This window comes from Callorhinchus milii, unplaced genomic scaffold, assembly GCF_018977255.1.
Source record: "Callorhinchus milii isolate IMCB2004 unplaced genomic scaffold, IMCB_Cmil_1.0 Scaffold7, whole genome shotgun sequence".
In the NCBI taxonomy this organism is placed as follows: Eukaryota; Metazoa; Chordata; class Chondrichthyes; order Chimaeriformes; family Callorhinchidae; genus Callorhinchus; species Callorhinchus milii.
Window position 1 is genome coordinate 13,910,724 of NW_024704748.1, and position 27,680 is coordinate 13,938,403.

Here is a 27,680-nt window from a genome sequence, read left to right on the forward strand (position 1 = left end):
TGAAAACAATGTCATAAATGTTGGTACCTGCAGGATAAAAGGCTTTACATGACCTCAGGCAAAGGTGTCAGGTCACTCTGGCTCAGTTGGCTCTTGCCTCTCAGATTAAAAAACCCGACTATAGACTAAACTAGTCATCTAAGATGATACTTCAATGCAGGGAGTTCTGCATTGATGTAGATATCCTTTGGATGAGACCTTAAACTGAGTTTATATCTACCCGCTTAGGCAGATGTTAAAGAACCCATGACACAAGAGAAGTTTTTTTTTCCTGGTACCAACAATCCACAGATTAAAAAAAAGGTTATTTTATCGCTGTTTGTGGGAAATTGCTGATTGCAAATTGGCTTCCGCATTTTCTTACAAATACACGATCACTACATTTTACAGAAAACTCTGAAGCACTTTTAGGCATTTCAAACACTTCAAGGATAATTATTACTGGAATCAACATTGGTTGAATATCAAAGCATTATAAAATGGTTGGCTATCTCAGAGCATTGATTTTTATAATACGAACCGATTCTTGCCCTTTACATTAAGATTTGGGCCCTGGTAGTGTAATAAATTATTGTTTTGAAAACAACTGAATACTTTAGCTCAGAAGTTGTTTCAGACTATTTGAACATTTATTTTAAAACAGAAATTTGTGTTTACTTGGATGGTGTTTACTATGAGTGTGTGAAATGTGACAAAATGAATGAAAAGAAAAAGAATGCATCTTTGTTGTATGACGGTGTTAGTTTCAGCACTCAGAACGGCATGTTGTTAAAACAGTACCAGTTAAAATCTGATCTATCTCATTCATTGTTGACTTTGTCTTTTCACAAAAACAAACATTTTCAGTCCCAGTTCCGAGAAAAATGTCAATCATGTGAAGATATTTGGCTTAAAAGATTGCAAAATGGTAACTACTTGAAGACAAAATACAATTTATTCATTTTTCAATGCCAATTTAGTAAAATCTGGAGTGACCATTGATTAAGTATTGCCAACGGATAAGAATTGCTAAGAGCCACTGTAAAGCAACTTTTGTTGCGAATGGAGAAATTTAGCATTTTTGGCCAGTTGTGACCATTGTCAGACAAAAGTAATTATTTCGGTCCCAGCTCAGTCAAATGTTGAAGCTACCCAAAATTGTTTATTTGCATTATACAAACTATAGTGTTATTGCTATATTCTGGTGCAGAGATTCTATTTCAGTTACTGCCGTGGTATGATGAGCCCTTTAATAGTTGTATTTACGTTCACATAGATAAAGTTTGTTCAGATCAAATAAATCTGGAGTATTTGTATTGAGCATTTTTATTCATTATACTTTTGAGTGAACTTAGTGTGCTCCAGGTGGTAGGAAGATGAAACTGATTATATTATTCATGAAGGTATATTTCCTTCTGTAATCCGAGTCTACAGTTACTATTTGTTTTGACAGATGATCTATTCATTATGTTTTACCTTTGGTTTTTATCTGGCAAAATGCTGGCCCTCACTTCATCCTACAATGTTCATGTAATTGTACATCATCTTGTTCACTATGACTGAATTAACAAAGACCATCATTGCTGGTCTGCGGACATGAACAGGAAATTCTCAGGTTTCTTTCAAGCTGGTAATACATGTTGGTCTGTGAGGCAGTAAAAATGGCAGATATAATGTTTTATAGAGCATACACTCAATAGTATCTATGTTTGATTCAAATGAAGTCCCTCACAGGTGAATTAATTTGTAATGTCTGAATATTTCATGTCATTCTTGTTTTCATCTACCTTCACAACTTTAACATTGCTTAATAGGCGAAAGGTCTAGAAGTGCCTTTTTATATTCTTTCTAACAAGTCGTGAATAACGGGAAGTATTTAGAATGAATTAATTAATGAGCATTCTACCACGATAAGCAATATTGGGTCAAACCAGTTAGCATGGATTTTTGGATTGAATGTTTTGATAGGCAGAGACCAGCTGGGAAAGGTATAGGAGGAGACCCTTTCTATAACCATGCTTCACTCTCCTGTGGTTGCAGAACCGATGTCCAGTGCTTCTAAATGGATTAACTTTGTTACAGCTCACAATAAACTGGGTATATCTCAATGGCATATCAAGTCCCCAAACTGCTGAGCATCTCTCTCTCTTTAAAGGGAGCGCCCTTTTAACTGGCCATTTATTTTTGAATTTGTGTCAGTTATGGCACCAAATTGTGGTTCTGGGTATGTTCTTTTTGTGTGAATCAGTTGACCTTGTGGCAGGTGGGCTCTGCCCCAACCTATCTCCATGCTGCGATCCAAGTATCTGAGAATCACTGCATAATAACATAAATGATGATGCCCTTTGGTCACTGTTGTACAAGTCACACAGGTAGGTAACTTGAAATCCTTAGTTTATCTATTGTAGTAACAAATCGTTTTGCTTAGTCTGCCAAAAGATAGTAAAATATAGTAAAATGTCTTGTTATCTCAGACTATAGAAAACTAAATAGTTGCTTACCTAGCAAGGTACAGGGTTCATGATTTTTACTGTAGGATGACAAACACTGTAAATGGGGCAAGCTGTGCACAGGAGAATGGAATGTCAGCACTGAATAAGTTTTGCTTTTGCAGGTGACATCTGGTGGTACAGAGAGCATTCTGATGGCTTGCAAAGCTTACAGAGATCTAGCAGCTGAAAGAGGAATCCAGTACCCAGAAATGTAAGGATCTACAAATAATAAAAAAACTGCACAAATTGGGTTTTCTACCTTTGAATGTGTACAATTATTTTCTTTCCATTTAGTACTAAATGTTTTGCTTCACGTTTTTGAAACAATTTTGTTTCCTTCACTATCCTATTTGCGCTAACCTCTGGAACTTTTCCCTCAATCCTTTTATCTTACCTCTCTATCTGTCATCCAAGTTCTGGATTTAAAAACTACCTCTTCGACAGTGGTTATGCCCCCTGAGTAGTCTGTTGCACATATTAATTGCCTTTTGTGTGCAATTTAATTTAAACAGTTTGTTCACATTTCCTCTTTGGAGATTGAGTCTGTGACCCCAGTATTCTAAAGCTTGTAACTAACACTTTAGGGTTCAATTTATTTGTACCAATTATAAGTAAGATTGCACTGAGCCTACTCTTCTTCAGTGTGAACATTCCCATCTATGTAACCTCTCCTCAACTCAGCTCGAATTCTAGCTGTTAATTTGCTCTTGCTTGTCCAATGTTAAGGTGACCCAAATTATCATGGCAATCAGAATTGCACACATTACACTAAAATTGTATTCTGTTGAGGAGTAATATAATTCCTGTGACATGCATTCTATTCCTTTAGCTGTATGTCCCTAGAATCAATTAGCCTCTTCACTGCTCCGACACTCTGCGCTGATAATTTTAGTGATCTGTTAAATTGTACCCTCTCCTAAATTATATTATGCAGTTTAATACCGTTTGGTTATGTTCCTGCTGCTTAATTTTCTTCTTACCACTTTGTATTGTCCACATGATATAACATTTACCATTTGTCAACTCAACTCCCAAATCTTCTAAGCCTGCTCTTTCCCCATATTCCTGCAGTTTATTGCTTTTTAGATATTTATGTAGTTATCTGCTGGGAATTTATCTAGTTTATGCTGAAAACATGGTTGTAATATTAATTAAACAGCAAATCACTGACACAAATCATGTATCGTGGCTAGAAAAAATTGGAAACACAACTTACGAATAACTGCATCAGCATGAGTTTGTGCATATCCAGTTCTCTGTTGCACAGGATGGAACCTTCACTATGTTTTAAAAACTGAATGGATTTTACATCAGGAGGCCAGTGTGTCACAGAACCACTCCAGCTGAAAGCGGTTTGTTTATGAACAAAACCTTAAGTGCTTGAAGTTGTTACAGTTGCCGTGTGATTTGTTTTGCATTAATTGAAAAGTTGTGCAACAAGGCATTGTTGGAGATATGAACCACTCTATCGAAAGTACCTCACTCAATGAATTGTGTTGCTACCTTGTGTATGCTTTAAAATAATCCATTGTTTTATGATGTTAAATCCATCAATCATACTTTTGTCTAGAATTGCCCCAGTAAGTGCTCATGCTGCTTTTGACAAGGCTGCTCATTATTTTGGAATGAAGATGGTACACATTCCCTTGAACAAAACAATGGAAGTAGATGTAAAGGTATGTTAATTCAACAGTGTCTTCTTTCAAGAGGTTTGTTTTGTTTTGTCTCCTGCCAATTTTTGTTCCATTTTTCCTTTCATTGTATCACAATTTCAGGGTGTCAGTCACTGTGTGCTCCTTCCAAGATACTATTGACAATTGTGTGAACTTTGAGAATTAGTGTTGGCAAGCAATTAAACTGCTGGTGATATGGAGAAACCTGATCCAGTCTTTATCAGGCATCTACACCCTCTCATCTCTAATAAGTAACTGGATTCTGACCAAGAATGAGAATGCTGCCTGATTTTCTTCTCCCAACCAGAGAAGCTGAGCCTGATTGTGCCCCTTATTGCACTTTGGATGAATTCAGCTTTGCCAGGATAGACTGAGTATCAGACCTAAAACAGTTCTTTGTTGCTCACTGAATATACTCCCTGGCTATTTGGGAAGTCTGAAACTATTTTTTAAAATTAAGGTTTGTCATTGAGATCTTAGGTGTCTTTAGATTTTGCAGGCTCAATATTGTCCTTTGCTGGATGACTTTTTTTAAGTCTTTCATCTCTGGTCAAGTGCAGGGCAGCATTGCCTATGCAAAGGTGTCATGTGGGTATGAGCATTGGAGGAACTAAACTTCCAATCCGTTATTAATCTTTCAAAAACCTGACCAAGCGCAAGTAAAATACGCTTCCCTAACCAGGTAAAATTTCCAGAACAAACAGAAGTCGATTGAATAAGCTGCTTTTCAGGAATTTTTACTTCATTCTTCCTCTTCTGTCATCCCATGAGTTGATTGATTCGGGACTTGGTCTATTCCAGGAGTCTAATGTTAGCAGCTGTTGGAGTGATATGTTTCATTGGAAATCGATAATCCTAACAGTTTGTATGTTGGAAGACACAATTCCAGCAGAGTATATTCTTTGACACCATCCAATTTGAACTTTTAATTGAGATATTGAATGCTTCTATTTAAACATGTAATTTAAACAAAGCTTGATATGACTTTGAATCTGTGTGTGCATATCAGAGGATTTCATTTCCACAGTGAATGATTTTCAAAATGCTATGATAAGCACACACCTTATTCATCACTGCTCAGTTGTAATTCACTTTACAACTGTTTATTCATGTCTATGGACCTCACAAAATGTGGCTGCACAAAGTCAGTTATTTGGTTTATGTTCCTCTTAAATAGAATTGCCTCCATCATGAAATCTTATATTAGGCCATTTCATTATTCTCTTTATTGTTGACTATTTATATAATACAGTGGTCGGGCTCTCAATTTATTTAATCATTTTATGATCTATTTGTCGCCAAAATAGAGATAACAAGCAGGAAAAAAGAACTGAGCATGTATTCTACAACAGATAGCTGGTTATGAAGACATTTTTTTCTAGGTTCAAAATATCAACCCAAACTAACATTGATGTGGATGCATAGTTTAGATTTGTTCATTCAATTTGTTAAGATTGCTATATACCTATTGAATATGTACTTTGCAGTATATATGGTCTCAACTAAGACAGTCTGTCACAACTTATATACTTATTATTAAAGACAAATGTATCTAAATTATAGTTGAATGTTTGCAAAGCATGCATGTGAAAGCCTAAAGCAAACCCTTTCATTGCTAAATAAACAGTTGAATACAGTTTACAATTCGATAACATTTAGGCATAAAATCAACAATTAGTCATATATATTTGCATTCTAATTATTACGCAGTGTGATGAAGATTGTCCAAAGTTTGTTTCCAATTTATTTGTTTAATCCTGCAACAGAGTAACTTGCTACTAATTTATGGACAAATATTTGCAATTATTTTCAAGGAGGTGATACTGTAATGTTTGTGAAAATAAACAAACATTACAGTTTCAGATAATGAAATCTTTCATGAGATATAAACCAGAACTGCATAAATACAACATCCTTTAGTGCAGTTCTTGTATTAACCCACCCATACTTGCAAAACCTATTTACGTAAATTGCTATTATTTAGTATCTACATGCTGATTTGTAATGGTATTTACTGTTATCATGCACAAGTAATGCATAGAACCAGCTCTGACTGACATTATGTGTCACTTTCGTGAAGCAAATTCTGCTTCAGATTTTGAACAACTGTACTGAAGAAAACAGGAAAAATGTAGTGCTGTGTGGATTTATCATCAATCATAAGATACTGATGAGTATTTGTGCAGTTTTGTGCCTTGAGATCAAGTAGCCTTCCGAAGTTTTATTTTTTACAATTTAGTTTTCCATAATGTTGCATAACCTTCAAGATATTCACAGTTGAATTAATGCAATCATATTGGGAACTTCAACTCGTATTGTCTAAGCTGATACTCCAATGCAGTACTAGGGATGTGTTCCATTGCCGGAGGTGCCGTCCTTCAGATGAGATGTTAAACCGAGTTCCCACCTGCCTGTTCACATGGATGTTAAAAATCGCTTGGCCCTATTCAAAAAAGAAAAGAGTGATTCCTGGCCCCCTGGCAAGAATTCCCCAAATAAAATTGGTCCCCATTTCATGGCTGTTTGTGGGATATTGCTGTGCGCAATTGTGCTGCTGCATTTACCTACAAATATACAATCACTCCATTTCACAGTAAATCCTGTGAACCACTTTGAGATGTCCTTCTGTCGTGATAAGGCGCAAAACTAAGTGCAAGTATTATTACTGCAAGATTTTTGAATGTCACTTGACTGTTTCTCTGTTCAGGCAATGAAGAGAGCCATTTCAAAAAATACGGTCATGCTTGTCTGCTCGGTGCCACAGTTTCCTCATGGAGTTATGGACCCAGTAGAAGATGTTGCGAAGGTACATTATAGTTGTATTATATCCAATATCAGTTTTCTCCCAATTTTCCTGACATAGTTTTTGCATATAATAACTAATTAACAATATGAGAAATGTTATTCATAACAATAATTAAAATACTCCAGGTATGTTACCATTGCTTTTGAATTGCTTCAAACATTAAAAGATGTAGCTTCACTTTGCGACTATGAATAACTTAAATTTCAAAATAACTATAATCCACTTTTTCTGAGTGGAAGAGTGATTGTTGATGACATCAGGGATAATGTGTCTTTGAGCTGTTACTAATGCTTTATTTATACAGAAGCAGATGGATGCTGATGTCTCGAGGCGGGGAGAAAACCTGCTGCCTCATTATGTTGCAATGCTGTCAATGATGCATGTCTGTAACACACAAAATGTGTGGAGAAAATAACCATACATAACAGAAATCATACTATCATCAGCACTTTTGATGAATGGAACAATTAATTCAGCTTTATTGCTGTTGGTTTTATTAATCTGTTGAGAATGGCTCTTTTTTTCCCAGGTATGTTTTGAATTTTCCATGGAAATTTATGATTTTTTAAAATCTTTTCTTTCTGTACAGCTGGCTGTGAAATACAAAATCCCCTTGCATGTTGATGCCTGCCTGGGAGGATTCCTCATTGTTTTTATGGAGAAGGCTGGTTTCCACTTGCCACTCTTTGACTTTCGTATTGAGGGAGTGACGAGCATTTCTGCAGATACGCACAAGGTAGGTGAAGCCTGTGAAATGCTGAGTTACAGTTTCTTCCTAGATGAACACTCCCAATGATTGAATGAATATAGGTAACAAATTATCTCCTAAAACTTTGTACGAATGGGGGGCGATGGGGTTTGAAAGTAAGACCATTCCACGTTTCAAGCTAAGTTATTTAAATTGTTAAGATTATTTCTAAATCGTGTCCTCTTTTCCTCCAGTATGGATTTGCACCCAAAGGTTCCTCTGTTATACTATACAGTGAAAAGAAATACCGTCGCTACCAATTCTTTGTTGCCCCAGACTGGCAAGGAGGTATCTATGCATCGCCCACAATTGCTGGTTCCCGACCTGGTGGGATCATTGCAGCTTGCTGGGCAACTATGATGCACATGGGAGAGAATGGTTATGTTCAGACGACTAAGAAGATAATTAAAACTACAAGACACATAGAAGCACAGTATGTATATCTGATCTTGCAACAAATTATCTTTGGTGTTCCATTTAAAATTTGATACATTTAACTTTTTTTTACAGAGCGGCTAAGGATGGGGGTGGGGTGGAAACAGTGAAATGTGAGCACTTTTGAGATGTTCTTTTACATGAAAAGTACCATGCAAATACTAGTTATTTTGTAAATTATGCACCTGTTCTGCTTCTTGGCTTTACAAGTATTCAAATTTAAGAATATGGTGTTGTTAATTTTATAAAAGGTTAGTAATGGATCAAGCCTAAAGAGATTTATTTAAAAAATATCAGTGTCTGGGTGGTGGTTCCTCATGTTAACTGGTGTTGCTCCTTTCCAGGCCAGATACTTTAACAGAATGGTATTGGCCTCACACATCTCCTTGAGTAACAATATATCCAGGAATGCGAGAGTAAAGATTGGGTTCCATTGGCTTACCCACGTTTAAAATGAAACCTGGCTCCTCTTCACTTTTTTATCAGCTACATTCTGATTTATCAGTTATTAATAATAATAATCCTTGCATTTGATATTGCGCCTTATCACATCTTCTAGACATCTCAAAGCGCCTCACAGAATATACTGTAAAGTGAATTGATTCTACATTTTGTGGGCGAAACGCAGCAGCCGATTGCATGCAGCAGTGTCCCACAAACAGTCCTGGATTGAGTGACCACATTTTGGGACATTTCACTGATCTGATAGGATGTTATATGAAATACAAGTATTGTGATTTTTATTTTTTAAGTTATTTATGTACTACTTTAGAACCTCTGAAAACTATGTGATTATATTGGCTTGGTTTATTGGTATTTTTTCACTTTATTTAAAGTGAAATAAGCCCTTCTTTGGGTTCTGATTCTTTTCACCTTTTGTCCCAATAAAGGGTTGGCAGCAGGCAGGCACATCCAGTCTTGCGGCTCTTTAATCTCCCTTGGGAGATGCATAACAATTGTTATTCATTTTGTGTTGAGGAAAAATCAAGATCTATATAATTTTTTAAAATCTTTTTTAAATCCTATTTTTTAAAAATATTTTCTCGAGAACTAAGATTATAAAGGAATTGGGCCCCCTGGGGCAATGTTGTCCTTATGCAAGTTGCGCCAGTGTATACAGCTCCTTGTCTTGCAAGTCAGGTGCACCATGTTTAACCAGCTCATAACTGAGGAATATTCCCATTTGCTGACTGCATCAGATACCAAGGGAAAAGATCTACAAATAGTATGAGGTAGCATCAATCCAAACTGAGACATTACATCAACCCAAATGGTTCATTGGACTTGGATGATTGCTTACTCAATATATACTCTATGTATATATTCCATTGGCTAGATTGTGCCTAAACAACTTGGTGTGACAATCAATCCACACCCAACCCCACCTACTGCTTGTAAATCCTATTGTGTCAACAAATGTAGTTCAAAGTTCATCAACACGAAATAACCTACAACCTTTTCTGCCAGTTCATTACAAAACTTTATTTGCCACCTCTTCTGCCCACAAGCTTTAATGGCAAACCTCTTGAAATTTCAGTTTAGAAATGTTTTCTGTTTTGGTGCAGTCTCTTTAAAGGAACAGTTCATACACAAATATTGGCGACCATTTTGTAGCCTCTGGCATTCCTCCAATAAAATGGTTAGAGTTTCTGTGTTTTTTAAAAAAAATCGAATTCTTCAGTTGTTTATTCCATGCATTTGGATGTTGGCATTCCTTAGATTTCTGTTGCCCCAAATTAAAGTGGAATGGCGCAGTGCAGCCCAGAACTTAACTGCCCCAGCAAGCAGTCCTTGTAAACTTTTCATGAGATGTAATTAATGGCTGCAGGAATCATGATACACGGGGATGGCCATATGTGTTTAAATAGTGTATTTTTCCCACTTTAGTTAAGGAATTCTGGATATGAGGTTAAAATTTACTTTAATGATCCTGCTCTGGGACTGGGCTTTGCCTCAAAGACTGGTGGTATTTCTCTTCCAGCAGCATTTTCCTTCTGCTTGCTGTGAAATGCATGAGAAAGACTGCAAACAAGCTTTTGTTGAATGTTTCCAACCTCTGCCAAGAAAAATTCTCTTAAGCAATGGATTAGCAGAGATTACTGAATGAATCGAGAAATTGTAGGTTGCAAAGTCTCATAGTTTTAAATGGCTTGTTTATGCGGAACTAGTGGGGGAAAAAAAATCATAGTAATGTTTGTCCAGGCCTGTCTCAGTGTGGTTTGGCTGTGGTTTTGATAAAAAGCACTTGCAGTAACAGATGAAGGACATTAGCACTGAGCCATAAACACACTTGCTGAGAGCAGTGATCAGAGACAGACTGAATAGGCAATAGCATTCATTTGCTAATTTTGATTATGGAACCGACTACTGTTTAAATGTATGTATTTAGTTTATTCGTTTATTACAAGGATCATTGATTTACTCTTTTTGGAAGTCATGCGGTCCATTTTTCTCTGATTTTCCATTGGATTTTCTCCACTTTCCTCTGCTTTCCTGTGCTGGAGGTTCATGTTAGAATGTGATCTGTAGAAACTAGTCCTCGTACAGCTTTCTTGTTTATTTGCTTATCTGGCTGATCTTTATGTGTATGACTTGGCAGTGAGTGTTTGCCTTTGACCTGTAGGGTGTTTGTATCATAGCTGAGGTTAATCTGGGTCTCAGCCAACTTCCACTCATGCACTTTCAGGAGTGACTGATAGCTAGGTGAAGTGGCTATCCTGATTACTGTTGCTTCCCCTTCTTGGCACGCAGCTGTTGACGTCAAGTAAATGCCCTCTGCTGTCCTAGCTGAGATGAGTAAACACAAATCTGGGATCAAACCTTCAGTCACCTGGTCTGTGTGGCTCACTGAGCCTCTGTTATGCTGCTTGGTCCTGACATTTGGCAGTATATCTGCAATTTTGTCAAAGACTCAAAAGTCAACCATGCAGTATAAACGGGCCTCAGGTAGAGTGAATTGTACTGATTACAAACACAGTGGGTCCCCACACTGGGCTCACTGCCTGTGTTTCATTCAGAGATCTCAGCAAATCCAATGGATTATCCATGATCTTTGTAAGTGATTTGGAATCTTAACATGACAAACGTATGACCAGCTTGTTGATAACATGGTGTTTGTGCATGAGGGTTAAATTATGAGGACGGTTGCATAAACATGGTCTCTAGTCCCTTGAGTTTAGAAGTTTGAGGGGTGATCTAATTGAGGTTTTTAAAATAATAAAGGAATTTGATAGGGTAGATACAGAGAAACTATTTCCTCTGGTTGTGAATCCACAACAAGGGGGTATAATCTTAACATTAGAAGCCATTTGGGAGTGAAATCAAGAGGCAGTTTTTCACCCAAAGAGGAGTGGAAATCTGGAACTCTCTCCCCAAAGGCTGTGGATCCTGGATCCATTCAAATTTTCAAGACTTAGGTGGATAGATATTTGTTGGGTAAAGGTATCAAGAGATATGGAGCAAGGGCAGGTAATTGGAGTTGAGGTACAGATCAGCCATGATCTTATGGAATGGTGGAACAGGTCGAAAGACTGAATGGCCTACTCCTATTCCTGTGTGGCAAGGTGTGAATCCACAAAATACTGAAATCAGGCTTTTGTTGATGACTCCACTTTGTAGAACTATAAACCAGGAGAATATGAATTGAATTTACCTCTCTCCAGCACCATCGCTGGAAGTGAAGTAGCTTTACTCAATGCAGTGTTAATGGAGTGTGAGATTCGAAACCTTTTTTTTCAAAAAAGGCTTATTAATTGAGCTTGTTGGTTATCAAATCCTGCTCAAAGAAGTATCTTGTGATGTTGTGTAAAAGAATTGTTATGTCATGGTTTAGCTGTGCATGAAGTACATAACTCTTATGAGTCACATGCAATCTAAGCATTTCTGTTTTTATGTCACAATACAGCAAGCACCAAACGTCTGCTTTGCACAGTGTGACACTGACTCACTTCCTCCAGTGCGTTGCTCAATACTTAGGTCTTCAACTAAATTTGATACTTGAACAAATGTTGTATTTTCTCTCTTGGTCATCCTGTGCCACGAAGGAACTGTAAAAATAACAGACTACGGTGACCTGTTTGACCAAAATGAATTCTTGGCTTTCACTTGTGGCAAATTTCTAATCTGGATTGACATCTTCCCAATCATTAGCACAGTGTGTTGAGACACCACATTGTAGCGTTGAAATATTTTCAGTTTAGTCCAGGATAATTTTTAAACAACAGTATATCACTAAAATAAAGTAATCCATGGGCATATATTTGAAGGATGTAACCCAGCATTCAACTTGTTTTATAAACTGCTCATATATTGATTTCCATCACCCCCCCCCCCCCCCCCCCCCCCTCAGTTCTCTGTGAAGAATTTCAAAGGATCTGTTGTTTTATTTCTTCTCCTCGTATTTTAAATGTACTGAGATGCATCCACTCTTGATTGGGAACCAGAGATCACTACTGAAATGAGTGTTTGTGAGAATGTTGAGTTTGAACAGAATTGTCTTAGCTGTGATGCACCCCATGAACCAATATTCTGCTGACACTTGAGGCTCAACATAAATAATGGCCTATTGAGCTAGGTACCAGAGGGTACTGTACACATGGAACAAACTCTCATCATTATGTTGGTTCAGATGAAGAAGTCCTTTCAGCCCTCTTTATTTTATCTTTTCAAAATGCTGTCTTCTCATCATAGCATTGAACTGTCTTTTTAAATGTCCATTGCTCTGGCCTCAACCAACCTTCTGGTAACCCGGTCCAATCATTACCCTCTGAGCAAAGAAATATATCCTGTTAATTGCCTCTAGCAACCCTAAACTTGTGTCCTCTTGTTCTTCTGTTTTGGTGCATCTGAAAGTATTGTTCTTGGCTTACTTACGTTCTGGAAAAGGAGACAGAAATCAAATGGCTTTAGAGAGAAAGGGGAGAAAAATATATTTGCTTTGTGTAAGAACTCAATTTGAATCCATCTGAAATCATTGTTTTGATTCCTATCGCAACTAATTGATATATATTTTTCCACGATAATGAGGTTGATGGTCATATTTCTGGATCTAATTACATAGTCTGCATATGGCAGCATTTATTATTTTTACATTTTCCCTGCATATAAATGACTTACAAATAATATAAAAGGATGTACTCCACTACAATTAAGTGTACTGTTTAAGAATTTATATAACCCTGAATGTTTTACTCTGAATTCCTAGCAACCAGTTTTGTTTAGTGCTAAACAGATTACGAATTGAATAAGAAATGACAAAGGGGCATTGTGGTTTGATAAATTATTTTCCAGGACATGTGGCCATGCTGAGAAACTGAGGAGAATATGTCAGTGTATTGGTAATGTTGCATCACCAACCATGTATGCCACAGATTGAATGATGAAGCTGAACAGAGAATGAATTTTAGCAGATGTGGAATTTGCTGCGGCAGACACTTTCCCTGTGGGCAAACATTGGCGGCAAAATAGCAGACGTTTTGGAGCCGACTGTTCTGAACTGCATTTATCTGCCTCCTCCTGGGAATAAAGTGATAAGAAGTCTTTAATGTCTTTTATGTTCTGGTCCGCTAATAATTTCTTGATATTTTCAACAGCAGGAGTAAAATACGGTTTACAATGTAAATTACAAATGAGATACAATTTGGTTTGTCCTGACAATAATAATCCAAGCATTGAGCACTTTGATTGTAGAAGTTAATAGCTATTTGAGGACATTGTAATATGACTGGATTGAAACCATATGTCAGCTCACTGTGGCCTGGATCCTGTTTTATTTGAAAACATCAATAATGACTGGAGGACTTTTTTAGTCTTAAGTGCTTTATTTGTTGAGTGGTTGATCTTATGTCTGTGAGATACAGATTGTTCTTTGCAATAAACTTTAATATTCCATTCATTTCACATTAAACCAGTGACTCCTGCCGGAAGCAATGCATTCATCTGATTTAGGTTGTAGTAAGGGACAATGTGTACTCACTCAGTTTGTTTCAGTTAGTCACCAAAGTTATCCTTTACTTCTAGCTCCATCTTGTGGTAATATCTCATGATTGCCACAGATTGTTTTGCAAAATAAATCTGCCTTCCCCCAAAATTCTTACAAATTTACGATTTCTCTTTCTTACAAAAAAGGACTGGAGTTTCACAAGCAGACAATAATAATGTTCTGATGGTTCATATCTTGTCAAGCAGAAGGGCATTTGAGTAATCTACTCAATGGATAGCACAAGTGGTACTTTTTGGCAACCGGGACTCAGGGTGCATGAATAGAAACCACTGTTTGTGTGACAGAAAATCAGGAAATGTTTCAGGATTCCAGATTATGAGCAACTTTTTCCCAGAATATGAGCAGCTTTCTTCTGTCCAATGTTTGTTTCCTTTTATGTTTTTTTGCATAAGTTCACAAATGCAACAACACTGTATGGAAAGCATGAGATTGAATTAATTATGTGTTTATAAATAGCAGCAAAAACAATGTAGGTAGTGTATAAGCATTTATAATCAGACTGATTTAATTTGAGTGGTATGTGCAGACCACATAATGCAAATTAGGGCACCCGTTTTTGCAGTCCATTGGAATGCAGTGGGAGCACAAGCTTCACTTTTATTCAGTAGTGTTAACATTTTCATTTTATTCTCAAACTTCACTTCTTTTTTACCCTTTCAAAATTCAGTAATGGGTAATCATCATTCATGTTTGTTTGCTTCTATTAATGCCATTTGCTGTGTGTCCCCCTGGCACAGGAAATAATTTTTAGGTGTATATTTCAATTGCTTCTATTTACCGACTTATGTGTTTGCAGCGTTTGCAAATGTTATTTTGATTGGGTGATGTGACTTATGATTACTTGTAACACAGAATATATGATTAGCTGGATGTTATTGTCATAATGTCTTTATATTGCGTTCAGTGGCCACAGGTCCTTCATATCAGAGGAACCTTCTCTGATCTTAAACATCCTGCCTCCCCCAAAAGTCCTTAAGGTGTTCTGTCTATTAAATACTATAGTACCTAATTTGCTATGTTCTTTTAAGGTTGAAGAAGGTGCAAGGAATCTTTGTCTTTGGAAAGCCTCAAGTGTCAGTAGTTGCTCTTGGATCCAAAATCTTTGATATTTTACGCTTGTCAGATGCACTGACGTCCAAAGGATGGAATCTGAACACATTGCAGTTTCCTTCCAGGTAGGATTAATTTCAGCAGTATTTATATCATATCTGTGATTTGCATACACGTGATCCAAGTTTGTCTTTTTCAATGGCCTTATACTTTTGACCAGCACTCAACTTGTTTTAAAAAGATGAATTATGTACTGAAAACCTTAATCTACACATGCTGCCTTTTTCATAGTTGCATAATTGGAATTGTGCAAGGCAGAGCACAAACTTCTTTGGACCTAACTTCATCTTGCAAGCCAGATTTGCAGGATTTCTAACTATTTAAATAAAGATTAAGAGTTAATGTAGCATGAAAACACTCGTAGCCAGAAACAAAATAATATTGAAGTTTCTACCAAATGAGCTAGGAATAGTAATATTGCATTTGGCTTGGGTTCATTTGTATTCTAAAATGATCTGAATGCTGATTTTATTTCCTAAATGGTAGTGTGGGAGACAAAGGTTTCATGCAGTATACGGAAAGCTTAGGCAGAGAGAAGTGTCGATGCATGCAACATTCGCAAAGTGAAATCAGAGGTTGGCCAGTGCTTTACGCTTATTAGAATGCAGCCTCTGAGATATTGGACAAACGTGACCATCTTATGACGGGGTTGCCCTGTATTTGCTGTATGCATTCTTGTAAATATCACAATACACCCATATTTGCAAAAATATTCCAAAACAACAAAAAAAACATGCAATTCCACTCTATTTACCATACTAAATACATCCTTTGACACTTTTCGATTGTTCTTAAACTTACTGGTGCTTTGTGTTTAGACATGGGGGCACAAAATAAGGCGAAAGCACTATTAGTTTCTTCTGTTAAAGCTTTCTTTCATCTCTGGAGTACAGTTATTCTCTGTTCACTAAGAAATCAAAAAGGAGTACCATTGCTAGGAATATACCAGCATTTGCCACATTTGCTGAGACTGAATTGAAAAGATGTGTTTGCTGTTTGTCACAAAGCTAACATCAGAATTTCATGCAGTAGCAGTCTACAATCAGTTGTTTCCAGCACTCACTAGTGTTGTCTTTGTAAATCATTTTATGAATGTGCAGAAATTTAATATGCCAGTTTATTAGCATATTACTCTTGCAAGCATATCATAGATTTTTTTTGGAGAGTGGAGAAAACGCAAGTTAAGTTACAATTCTTCTAAACTTAGCATTCTAAAACAAACAAGCAAAAGTTCATCTGTTTCAAAATAAATAGGGGCATTAATGTAGTCGAAATTTTGTTTGTTCTTTCAGCATTCACATATGTGTGACACTTTTGCACACAAAACCAGGAATTGCTGACAATTTTATAAAAGATGTTCGAGAATGTGTAGCTGAAATAATGAAGAACCCCAGTGAGAAAACTACAGGCAAGGTATGTGTGCAGTATGACTTGGTTATATGCTGCGCCAATAGAAAAATGCAGAAATATTTGCCCCAAATTGTGGAGCGTTTAGAAAGTTTTGCGGAGAAATTTAAGTTTTGTGGAAAATTGCGGAGGGTTGATTGGTGCTATTGAGAGACGCATTTTGTAAAACAACCCAGATTAAAACTATAGGCATATATTTCCTGAACATGTAGTTATGTTTAAAATACTAAGGTTGTTAATTTGAATAGTACGCACTTACCAAGAGTTTGTCGCAGCTCAGTTTAGGCCGGGCGAAGCCGATTTCCGCGATCCCAACACTCCCTGCGCTGTTCCTGCGCGACTGGAGCAACTCCACCCACAGTAGCAGCGCAAGAGGCCTGGGTCCTAGCACACTGTGTGTACAGGTTTGTAGCGGGCGGGGTGTTTGTCAAGCATTTGTAGCGTTGTGGCCGCACTTTTCTATTGGCCCAGGTTATAGGCAAACGTCGCCTTTGAGATCTGCGCTAATATACATTTTTTTTCTGCTTCCAGGGGGCTATATATGGCATGGCGCAATCCATTCCAGATCGTTCCTTGGTGACCGAGATATCACAAGGATTCTTAGACTGTCTGTACTGTACAGACCTTCCTGGTGAAAACAAAAAGCACATGAACGGTGCATCAGCACATCATTAGAAACAAACAAAAATCTTGATTTGAATACTGTATTGGGAAAGTAATCTGAAAACTGATGTTAAGAGAATTGATTTCTAGTGTTTGATTTTGCACAATCAATGCAAATCTGGGAAAATGCAATCCAAGATTTAGTTGGACCACTTCTGTGATATTTGTACCATTTTCAAAACCCAAATGCCTTTGCTTTTTCCTTTTTTCCCCTTATAAGCCCCCAAATAATATCTTGGTTTGAAATCCTTATTTTCTGCCATTATTTTTGAAAATCATGAAATATTTAGAATGATTTCAAAATGCAGTCCAGTAATGTGACCATTGGCTTACTTATGCACTGATAAATTGGAAGATGCAAAAGACAATGGCATTCACCTCAATGCCTTCTAAAAATGTCTTGATGGAAATCTCTTGAAGGAGCGATTTTGCACAAGGTTAAAACAAATGCTGCTATTTGTGACTATTTATCTAACAAAAATTGGGGATAACTTTGCAGCAAAGAGAAACAGCAAGTTGGTGCTCCAATGTGGTTTCCTATTCGTGGCGGGTTGAAAGTTTTCCATCTCAACTTTGCTTTCAGGGTAAGTGCCAAGCAGAGGCTTGTACGAGGGAAAATGGGTAGTTGGATCACATGAGCACACTTCCTTGCAGCCAGTCTGAATGGTATTGATAAAGGCCTGTGAACCGGTTGCTCACTTGGCCTCCCTCTCGACTTTGGAATTATGGAAAAAAANTCAAGCATTACAAAAGCTCTGAAGTTGAAACTAGAGATGATTACAGTAAATAATTGGACAATGACTATTTGGAGGGTTGGGGCTAAAGTGAGGGTAGAAAGAAACCCAAATCATTAGTTGTCCGTTTTTGATTAACAGGATTGCATAAAACTAGTGTTAATTGCAATCAGGTTGCTTACTGTGTTTGATACTGTGTCTGATCTTGGCTTCATATGGAATCCAGAAAGCTACTGAGGCAGTTTAACCCTAAACATACTTTACAATTGTGAAGGAAAGAAATATGACTCTTAGTTGGTGTGAGTGTCAGTGTGATTTTAATTAAAAGCAACATCGCTCTTTTAAGATACAAATACATCAACTCATGAAAAAAAAATCCATATCTGTGCCTAAGTATCTTCTTTAATATTGAATTCAAAAGATGGATCACTTTAGATTATGTGCTAGGATTTTTGAATTGCATTTGTTTTTCAGTTGCCTGTAATTTTGTGTGACCAGTTGGACTAGGACTGTAATTGGTGTAAAATCTTGTGGGAAGGGCATTGATGTTTTGAAAAGCTGTTTTTTTTTATTTGTACTGTATCAACTGCTAGACTTTGTCATGCACTGGTGTACGTTTTAGAAATGAGTGTGCTGAGAATTAACGGTACTTCAGACGTATTTTAGACTTGCTGATTCTTATTAATCTTTATCTTTGAACATAATGCTTTTGTTAATCAGTCCAACATTCACTGTACATATAATAGTAATATTAGTCTTCATCCATTTTCAGATGTACTTTTCCATGGTTAATTGCACATTCACCTGTTACTCAGTGTTGGTTGGTTAGTGATCAACACTGGAGGACTTTTGCAATTTCTTTTCTTAATTTAGTAGTCATGATCAACTGCTGCCTGCAGAAAAGCAAACCTGAGAAAACAAAGTTGTGCTAATTAGAATTTGTATCTGCTTGAATTGGCCTCAAGACTGGCCTGTGGCATGATGGCTGTGTCACAATTTAAGCTAAATATATGCACAAATGTCTGAACTAGTCAGAGCAGTTGAATTACAGCTATCTCTGTTGGCTACCAATTATTCTACTTCCCCTCCCCCACGCACACTCCCTCCATCCCTAATGTTCTCTGGAGCAAAGAAAATGTAAAATGTTTTTCTAAATGGTTGTTGGATTACCTGTACAGATTTACTGTGCCCATAGCGTGGTGATGTGTTTCACGTTCCACTGAGGGAAGTGCAGTCTTGTTGATGTACTAAACAAGACTTGCAGGACAAACTTGTTGTTCAGAGATAGCTAACTTAAAATAGTTTTTAAACTAGAAACATGACGGTTGAGGTTCTATAAGTGGAGTCCTGAGGCTCAGTGGTTAGAGCACTCGCTTTGCAAGCGAGAGACCTGAGTTCAATTCCAGGCAGGGCGAAACCTTGGGCAAGTTTCCTTACTCCACACGCCTAATAATAATCCCTCCAAAAACAAAACAATAATAAATTGGTCGTTTTTAATCCACGACTGTTTGTGGGACACTGCTGTGCGCAATTGGCTGCCGCGTTTCGCCCACAAATATACGGTCCATTCACTTTACAGAATATTCTGTGAAGCGCTTTGAGACGTCTAGAAGACGTGAAAAGGGCTATATCAAATGCAAGGATTATTATTATATAAATTGGAGGAGCTGTTTTTGGTACGGTCCTGGTAATATCTTACAGGCATTTTAAAAAAAGGTTCTGCAGAATATTTGATTTCATTATCATGACAACAATGAGAACCATAACTTAAAACGTTTTCCTGTAAATAAAAATGCCCAATACAGATGTTTTGGGAACATAAGAGTGAATCATGTGTAAGTACAAGTTTTCTTCCAGATCAGAACATTCTTTGACAATTATTAATCTTCCAGGTTTCCATTGTCTGAATGAGAAACTGACTACAGTGGCAATGTTTCTTCCATTATCATCAGTAGGAATTAATAATAAAATATTTTGTGTGTAGACATCCTTTGTGTGCCCATTCAACAGATCAGTACATCCATTGTTTCTTCCCATTTCCTTATTAAATCATGGTTAATAAGATGCTGTAATCAAGTGATTTTTCACTTCAAAAGGGAAGACAGTTGATCTTCGTTTCGGACATACGATGGCACTGGTGTTATTAAGGAATGAGAGCTCATCACCTTGTTTTAATGAGATCTCTTGTCTCGCATTCCTGTGTACTCACTGTAAGCCATTAATAATCAGAGGTCGCACAACTTATCCATTTCCGAATGTGTGTGGTACCATTTTGATATTTAAATTTGGTTCTAAGACCATGGAAGGCTCCAGGCGGTTAGAAAATTGGGTCAGCCTTTTCAATTGTGAGTCTACTGATTGGATCCTATGTCTCCAGACAATTTAAGATCAGGCTTATGAGTATTGTGAAACTTGTTAACTTATAGGAGTTTTTCACACAAGATGGAGGATTATTTGTTGGACCTGACTGAACCCTGTATCTTCTGAAAAACTTAAAATTGACAGTGAGCTGAATAAATGTACCATGAGATTATGTATTAACAAGTTTGTAATTGAGATTTGGCAATAAATCTAATTTGTTGAAGCCCTATGTGTTCTTGCATATTGAATTCAGTGTCAATGAGCAAACTGCAACTCTTACTCAGTAGTTCCATCTGTGGGTGTGCATGGCCTGTGGAGTTGTGCTTACATTTACTTCCCCTTCATCTACACAGTATAAAATAGTAATAATGTCTTACATAGATTTGAATTAGAGAGGAAGTGGGAGTGGATGAAGAATTTTTGCTCCCCTTCCCCTCAGGAAAATTGTCACTGATTGTTCATTTGACATCTGAAAACTGCAGGTTTGAGCTCTCACAAAGTGGATGGCTGGTACCAGGAACTTGTGAGCTTCTTAATGAGCAGCGCACTGGAGCTACTAGATGTTCAGTCACTAATAACTGATAAAGTTTTAGGTACATTTGAACAATTTGTATATTTTGTCTCCAAAATCTTGCAATGGACAATTAAATATGACAAAAATGAAACCATATAGTTTTGATTTTTATTCACAGAAGGCACATTTCCCCCAAAAAATATACATTAATAGGGTTTGATTAATATTGTTTGATTAGAATAATCCATGGTAAATTTTAAATATAATGCTTACTTTCAAAACATCACAATATAATTTAAACATTGGAATGAAACACATTTGAAAGAACAAATTAAATAGTTAATTGAAGCCATTGGTCTCCTGATTATCATTGAATTTTATTGAGAAACTGTAGCTTCTTCAATGAAGGTAGCCAGGTTAATATCTCGCTCTGACAACCCTCCACAGTCATGTGTACTTAGTGTTATATGGACCTGCAAAAGAAAATGGAAAAGAGTTAATGACATTCCCAGTTGAGTTGGTGCACTTATGTGTTTGGAAGCCGATAGAACTACGTGATAGAAAGGACAAAGATGGTTCTCAGGATCAGGAATGACTCAGCAAAACTCAACTCCGATTGTGAAGCTAATGTGGTGATTTGCAGGTATGGTACTTCCAGGTCATTTGAAGACTTCAAAGTTGTATGATTCAGGGGAACTGGGGGTGGTGGTTTGTGGGGGGAGAATCTGGTTTTGAAAATGTATTTTCTTTGGTCTTAATGCTGCATCATCTTTCCAGCTGTCTGATTACTACACAGTTTACACAATTCCTTTATATCCATAATGTTTCAGTGTGAAAAAATTCCTGACAGCAGAAAACAACTATGCACTTGTGTCAGCATTTATAAGTCGGCAATGGCAACTTTCATTTCTCACCAAATCTACGGTGATATTGGCAGAGATGAGGCCAGTAATAAGAAAACTAGTGTTAACCCAGCAGCACCATCTCCTTGCTAGTCCTGCCACTGAAAGCAGAACTGCAATACCCAGGGGCACTGGAGATGGCACTAAATAGCTATTATAGAGAGGTTATTTGTTGGAATTGTAGCTTTCTGAGTTGAGGCTATTTGAAGTGGGAACAAAGGAACACCTTTGCCTACAAAAACTAGTCACTACATTGTTCAGTAAATCCTGTGAAGTGCTTTGAGACATTCCCAAGGCAAAATACGCTATATTGTAGTGCAGTAACAGAATATGCATATTTTCACTCGGAAAAAGACACAAATACCAACACATGATTTACCTTAGAATAAACATTGAACCATTCTGGGTGATGGTCCATTTTTTCGGCCTGTAAAGCGACTCTTGTCATGAAACCAAAAGCCTTGAGTAAAAGTAAATGAGAAAATAAACATGGAATTACTATCATATAGAAGTTTTAACTTAAACATCACTATTTATCCATTGTTAATTCTCAAGTCTTGTTTGTTTCACCTGATTAAAGTTTTTAAAGATGAATTCTTTATAAATTGCATCACGCCCGTCCACTTCAACCCAACCAACAGCTCGGAGGTTGGGAAGGAACTGCTCTCTTTCCTCGGGGTTCAGCCTGTGCGCCTTTCCTGCCTAAGACAGGACAGAAATAAAATGAAAATGTCATTTGAATTCTTAGTCTCATTCAGATCTGATCTTTGAAAAATTCAAATCATCCTTTATTAGTCAGGATGTGTTGCATTTTTAAAGTTCTTTGGAAAAGTCGTGGTGGTGGTTGGGGGGGGGGATGGTTGGAAGCTTCAAAGCACACAAAGTTATGCACTGCCCCTGCTCGGTCAAGCACACTGATTTCAGATGTGTGCCTTTGACTGGTTTAATTGAATTACTTATCCATAGAAACTTGTCCCCCAACCCTTGCCACCCCCTCTCCCTTCCATGGACTGCAAGAAAAGTTGGTGCAAATTTGTCTGGTGGACACAGACAGTGGCTCTGGCAGGTATGTGTGTGTGTTCGCTTTGAAATGTGATCAAAGATTGACCCAAAGCAAACAGCCAGAGGATGATCCTGCGCTCATTCCCAACCCCCCACACCCCCACACCCCCTCTCCCTTTGCTCACGAAAGCAGGGTTCGTGCACAGTCTGCGCCAGTAACATGGCAATGCAACAGCTGCCAATATCAGGGCAAAAGGGATCAGAACAACGACAGCCTCTCTGCCTTGGGAGTGGGACCAAAAACCAAAGCAAAAGACGTCGATAATTATTGCTGTTAATATTTCTGTCCGGGTCTAGAAATCAATAAAGATCCGCACAGACACAGTCTCTGAAACCTCCACCCAAACAAACAGCTTAGGTTAACAACAGATTAAAATGGAAACACAAAGAGAGAACAATCTGTAAGGATATTAAATTGTCGAGAGTCAGCAGATCTTGATTTTTTAAAAAGAAAACACACACACACACACAGACACGCCTCGAAGCACTTATTACACGAGAAACATTTAAGGAAAAAAAAAGGAGGAACTTGCTGAAATTGGACCTTGAAACCTGGAGATGTCATTAACCACCAGATACAAGTGTGGGCGTTTCTAAATGTGGATGGAGATGGGATTCCAGGTTGTCTTCAGGAAAACACTGTCTTGTCATTGTCTTCCAGGTTAAAGCTTCAGCTTGTTTTTTTTTAAAAAAAAATATGTATACAGTTGGGAATAAAGCTTTGAGCAGCTGCCTTACCATAGCGAGAGAGAGAGAGAGAGAGAGGCGATCAGTCTGGGAGGGTTTAACTCAAACACACACACACACACACACACTGGAGAGCTGGTCCACGCCTCCTGTTAACACTGACCAAAGCCCTACAGAGAGCTGCAGGGAAGCCCTGCCTGACCTGCAGCAACACAAACGCGTGGTGTGCAGCTCACTGAGAAGGGGAGTCGCCTCGCTTTCCAGCTCGGTGCTTCTTGGCTTTCCACACACCAGCGCAGTGTCTGGTGGTTTTCGTGCAGATCTTATCGCTTGACTGCACGTTTGCAGTTTTACCCTCAGGCTTTCAGTTCCAGCAGCATTGCAGGGCACCTAAACCCGGGTCCTTGGCTGTTATCTCTACACTGGAGGCTGTTTGTGTCAGAAGCACATCTGTGATGCTGTTACAGACCAAACACTTTCAGTTTACTTCCATTGGCGATATTATTATCATTATTATTACTAAGCACTGTGCAAGTCAGATTGCATGTGTCTATTACACTGATATATGATGAATACGCTTATTTTCGCGTTATCCTTGTCCATTTTGCATGCTAAAAGTTTGTTGGCGTCTCGTGTTTATGTTTATTTTGCGCACACACTGGTGTCGCAATTCCGCTGCTTAACCTTAAAATAAATCTTATCAATTGTGTTTTTGTCAGAACTGGGAATGTTGAAATTTCAGTCCTTCCGATATAGATTAAGGTTATGACAGGGAAGGTTCAGGGTCACTGGGCTGAACACTGCACAATCACGATCCACAGACTCCTGCTGTAACTTCTGTTTGAACAATTAGATTAACAATTATAGTCCTTGCATTTGATGATACTGCATCCATCATTTCAAAGCATCACTTGATAAGAGAATTGTTATTGAGCTTCTTGACTGTGTATATGCAGACCAATGCAGCAGCCAATTTGTGGACAGAAAAATCCCACAAACAGTCATAAAGTGAATAACTGCTTAATATGGATTGGAGGATTGTTGGCCAAACCGCTGAGAGATGTGCTTGAATAGTGTTATGGGATCTTCCATCTGAACGGATTAATGTTTCATCTGAAGGACGCCACCTCTAACAATACAGAATTCCCCCAATACTGCATTGGAATATCCTGGATTGCAAGGTTAAAATCCTGTTATGGGGCCTGCACACACAACTGGAAACGCTACCAACTGAAAAAAAAACTGAATGTCTGAACCCTGAATTTTTTTTAAATCTAGGTTATTCACATCAATTGCTGAAAATACCAATCTTTCCATTACATCTTTCTAATGCAATTTCCCATCATAAGGAGGAAGTACAAACCTTCAGGCTCTCTGACTTCAGATCTGATTCTTCTGAATTGTATTCCATTAATTCCAAAGTTCATGTGTATTGCATATATATCTAATTAGTTTGGGTTATGGCATATCCATAGGAATTTAACGTTAAGAATATAAACGAGACTGAATGGCTGGAATGTTGGGAAAACTCCTGACAGTAAATTGTTTTCAAGGTATATTAATCAATTCACAAACAAATCTATTTACTTGGAGATCCAGGTGCTCTTACTCTGGGAGCAGGAGGCCTTAATAGATTGTTTGCATGTGGGTAGGTTATTTAAAAGGTAAATTTCATGTAAAATGGCTTATTCAATGGCCATCAATACTGGGTGAGGGGAGGGGATTTTGCATTGTCAGAGATGCCATCTCTCAAATGAAACATTAAACCGAGATCCTATCTGCCTGTTCAGGTGGATGTAAAATATTCATGGCACTATTCGAAAAGAGAAGAATGTTTCTCTCAGTGTCCTGGCCAACAAATCCCCCCAAAATAAATTGGTCACTCACTCCATGGCTGTTTGTGGGATACTGATGTGCGCAACTGGCTGCCTTATTTCACCCATATAATACACAGTCAATCCACTTTACAGTGTATCCTGTGAAGCATTTTGATCCCAAATGCAAGGATTATTATTTTGAGAGAAGGATGTGGGTAAAAGCTGAAAATATGTGCAAACCCCAAAAGCTGCCAATGACTTTGTGGGAACTACCACCGGTTCAGGCAGCAAGTGGAACAGAGATTGATGGGAAAGAGTTTGTTTCTGTGTCTGTTGCTGCTTTTTGACCTTCAGGCAGGGTAGAGAAAGGCAGGAATGACTGATTTATGAGTGCACTCTGCTCAACCATCTTTATAGAAAAAGGCAATCTCCTCAGGAGGAAACAAAATCTCTTCCAATTGTAAAATATGTTTTAAGATGTTACTGCTGTCTATTGTCTTATTCCCCTGAGAAGATTTTTGGAATGGAATAAATTGCAAAATGTTGCTTTGTGATGGATTTTTACTTGAAATCTCACAAACTGGAAAAAATGGTAAAATATTTCCTTTATCACCTGCAGTTCAGTGAATTAGGTACATTATACTTGTAAATGGGAGGGGAGGGGGGCGAAGGGGAGAGAGAGAGAAAGGCACAATGCACTTTCAAGTCTTTGAAGCATTGAATTACACTCAGCAAAGGCTGGATGAACATCTCTTTACTGGCTGTGGGGTTTGTTTCTGTGTGGAATGAACAAGTCTCACCCCAGCTCCTGATGAGTACATTACAAATTCATAGTTACAATTAATTCGCAATTATACATAATATTGTGATTCACTGAAAAGTCAGGTTTTGCAAGTTTGTGCCGCATAATGGGGACAAAATAATCAATCAAACGTTTTGCTGCATAATAACAATAATCCTTGAATTCAATATAATGCCTTATCAGATCTTCGAGACACCTCAAAGTGCTCTCACAGAATATACTGTAAAGTGAAATGACTGTAAATTTTGTAAGTGAAATGCGGCAGGCAATTGAACACAGCAGTGTCCCACAAACAGTCATGAATTGAGTGACTAAATTATCTTTATTTATTTATTTATTTATTTATTTATTTGTTTGTTTGTTTATTTATTGTGCAGACCTGTGCACAAGGTGCTTTATTCATGGAGACCCTAATGTTCAGAATCTATGATTTCAACACTAGGCATCATAATCGAGGTTAGACTTTAATAAGCAATTAGTTTGACTGACTTGGTGCCCAGTCAATCAGGCCCAGGTGAAGTCATTACTGCTCTGAGATATTTCACCTGTGTTGAGAACATTGAGTTCCAGTTGATCTGATCGACCAGGTCCGGAGAGGAGGGAAAGAGTGACAATTGAGGGAAAACTTTGTTTTTTTTTAAAACAAGAAAATGTGTGAGCACCACATTGGGAACAGGACTGGGACAGAAAGATAAAGATTGGAAAAAAGATCTGAAGAAAAGGAGAAGTAAAGTAAGCCACAGACCGATTTCTTGCCAGTTATGTATTTCAATGGAGAAACCCTCAGAGTTGGGTAATGTTTGGTTATTACACACTGTGTCAACATTGATCCCATACACACTGCTAACATTTTGCAACCTTATAGCCTTCATGGACTATGATGTTGTACAATTTGCAAACAAATCAATTGATGTAATAGTTTTGTGGTTAACTCTTAACCGCAACAAATGGGTTTGGGTCGAGTCGAGCTTCCAGCCGGCTGTTTAACAGCATCAAGCCTTGTGGCAGAAAGCAAGAGGGCGGACTACTGTAAAACCTTGACACATGCTTCAAACTAATTCTTACCTCTGGCAACACATGTATACACCAGTGAGCAAATACGCTGTTACATTTAACTTTTATTTTAATATATATACATACACTTAAGTAATCTGCATTTGTACTAACCAGTTAAACGTAACTTTCTCCAAGTCCCAGATGCGTGTACACACTAACTTACAATGGATGTATTTTGCTTGTTAACCTGTTTTATATTCCATTCTCCCCCAAATTCAAATTAATTGAATTCCGAGTTAAATTAATTTGCCTAACCTTTCACCTAGATTTACCCTGTGACCCAGTTTTGCCCTCAAATTTTTATTACAGTGGAGAATTGTGGACCATACTCAAAATGTTCTATGTTTCAAATTACGGCTGAATTTAAGAGCCTTGCAAAACAGCCTTCCAAATTAAGACTGAATTAAAGTATTTTCCACAATTCCGCACAA

General features: G+C 37.7%; 2 protein-coding genes across 3 annotated transcripts in view; one reads left to right on the forward strand and one right to left on the reverse strand.

Moving 5' to 3' along the window:
* The window catches only part of sgpl1 (sphingosine-1-phosphate lyase 1), a 35,358-nt gene extending 15,924 nt beyond the window's left edge, over positions 1-19,434 (forward strand). Inside the window, exons 7-14 of the mRNA XM_007897902.2 lie at positions 2,594-2,682; positions 4,042-4,147; positions 6,852-6,950; positions 7,540-7,686; positions 7,893-8,131; positions 15,163-15,309; positions 16,537-16,657; positions 17,183-19,434. Coding sequence (XP_007896093.1) covers positions 2,594-2,682; positions 4,042-4,147; positions 6,852-6,950; positions 7,540-7,686; positions 7,893-8,131; positions 15,163-15,309; positions 16,537-16,657; positions 17,183-17,326 — 1,092 coding nt within the window. The 3' untranslated portion in view covers positions 17,327-19,434. The remainder of the gene's footprint in view (positions 1-2,593; positions 2,683-4,041; positions 4,148-6,851; positions 6,951-7,539; positions 7,687-7,892; positions 8,132-15,162; positions 15,310-16,536; positions 16,658-17,182) is intronic.
* Positions 19,435-21,072: 1,638 nt separating this feature from the next.
* Positions 21,073-23,644, reverse strand: pcbd1 (pterin-4 alpha-carbinolamine dehydratase/dimerization cofactor of hepatocyte nuclear factor 1 alpha). Of its 2 annotated transcripts, none has more exons than XM_042336662.1 (4): positions 23,626-23,644; positions 22,396-22,527; positions 22,205-22,285; positions 21,073-21,396 (listed from the first exon to the last, which is right to left on the reverse strand). In XM_042336662.1, exons 1-4 carry the CDS (start codon positions 23,626-23,628, stop codon positions 21,301-21,303), a joined length of 312 nt encoding a protein of 103 aa, XP_042192596.1. In that variant the 5' UTR covers positions 23,629-23,644; the 3' UTR covers positions 21,073-21,300. The 2 variants fall into 2 exon arrangements, with proteins under 2 accessions (XP_042192596.1, XP_007896082.1); XM_007897891.2 differs by lacking the exon at positions 23,626-23,644 and adding an exon at positions 23,432-23,613.
* Between the last annotated feature and the right edge of the window lie 4,036 nt (positions 23,645-27,680).

Coding starts and splice junctions, on each gene's coding strand:
- pcbd1 (XM_007897891.2), bottom strand. CDS start 23,452: ATGACATCTCCAGGTTTCAAG. Junction 22,286..22,395: donor TCTTTAAAAACTTTAATCAG/GTGAAACAAACA, acceptor CTTTTACTCAAG/GCTTTTGGTTTCATGACAAG. Junction 21,397..22,204: donor GGTTCAATGTTTATTCTAAG/GTAAATCATGTG, acceptor TTTCTTTTGCAG/GTCCATATAACACTAAGTAC.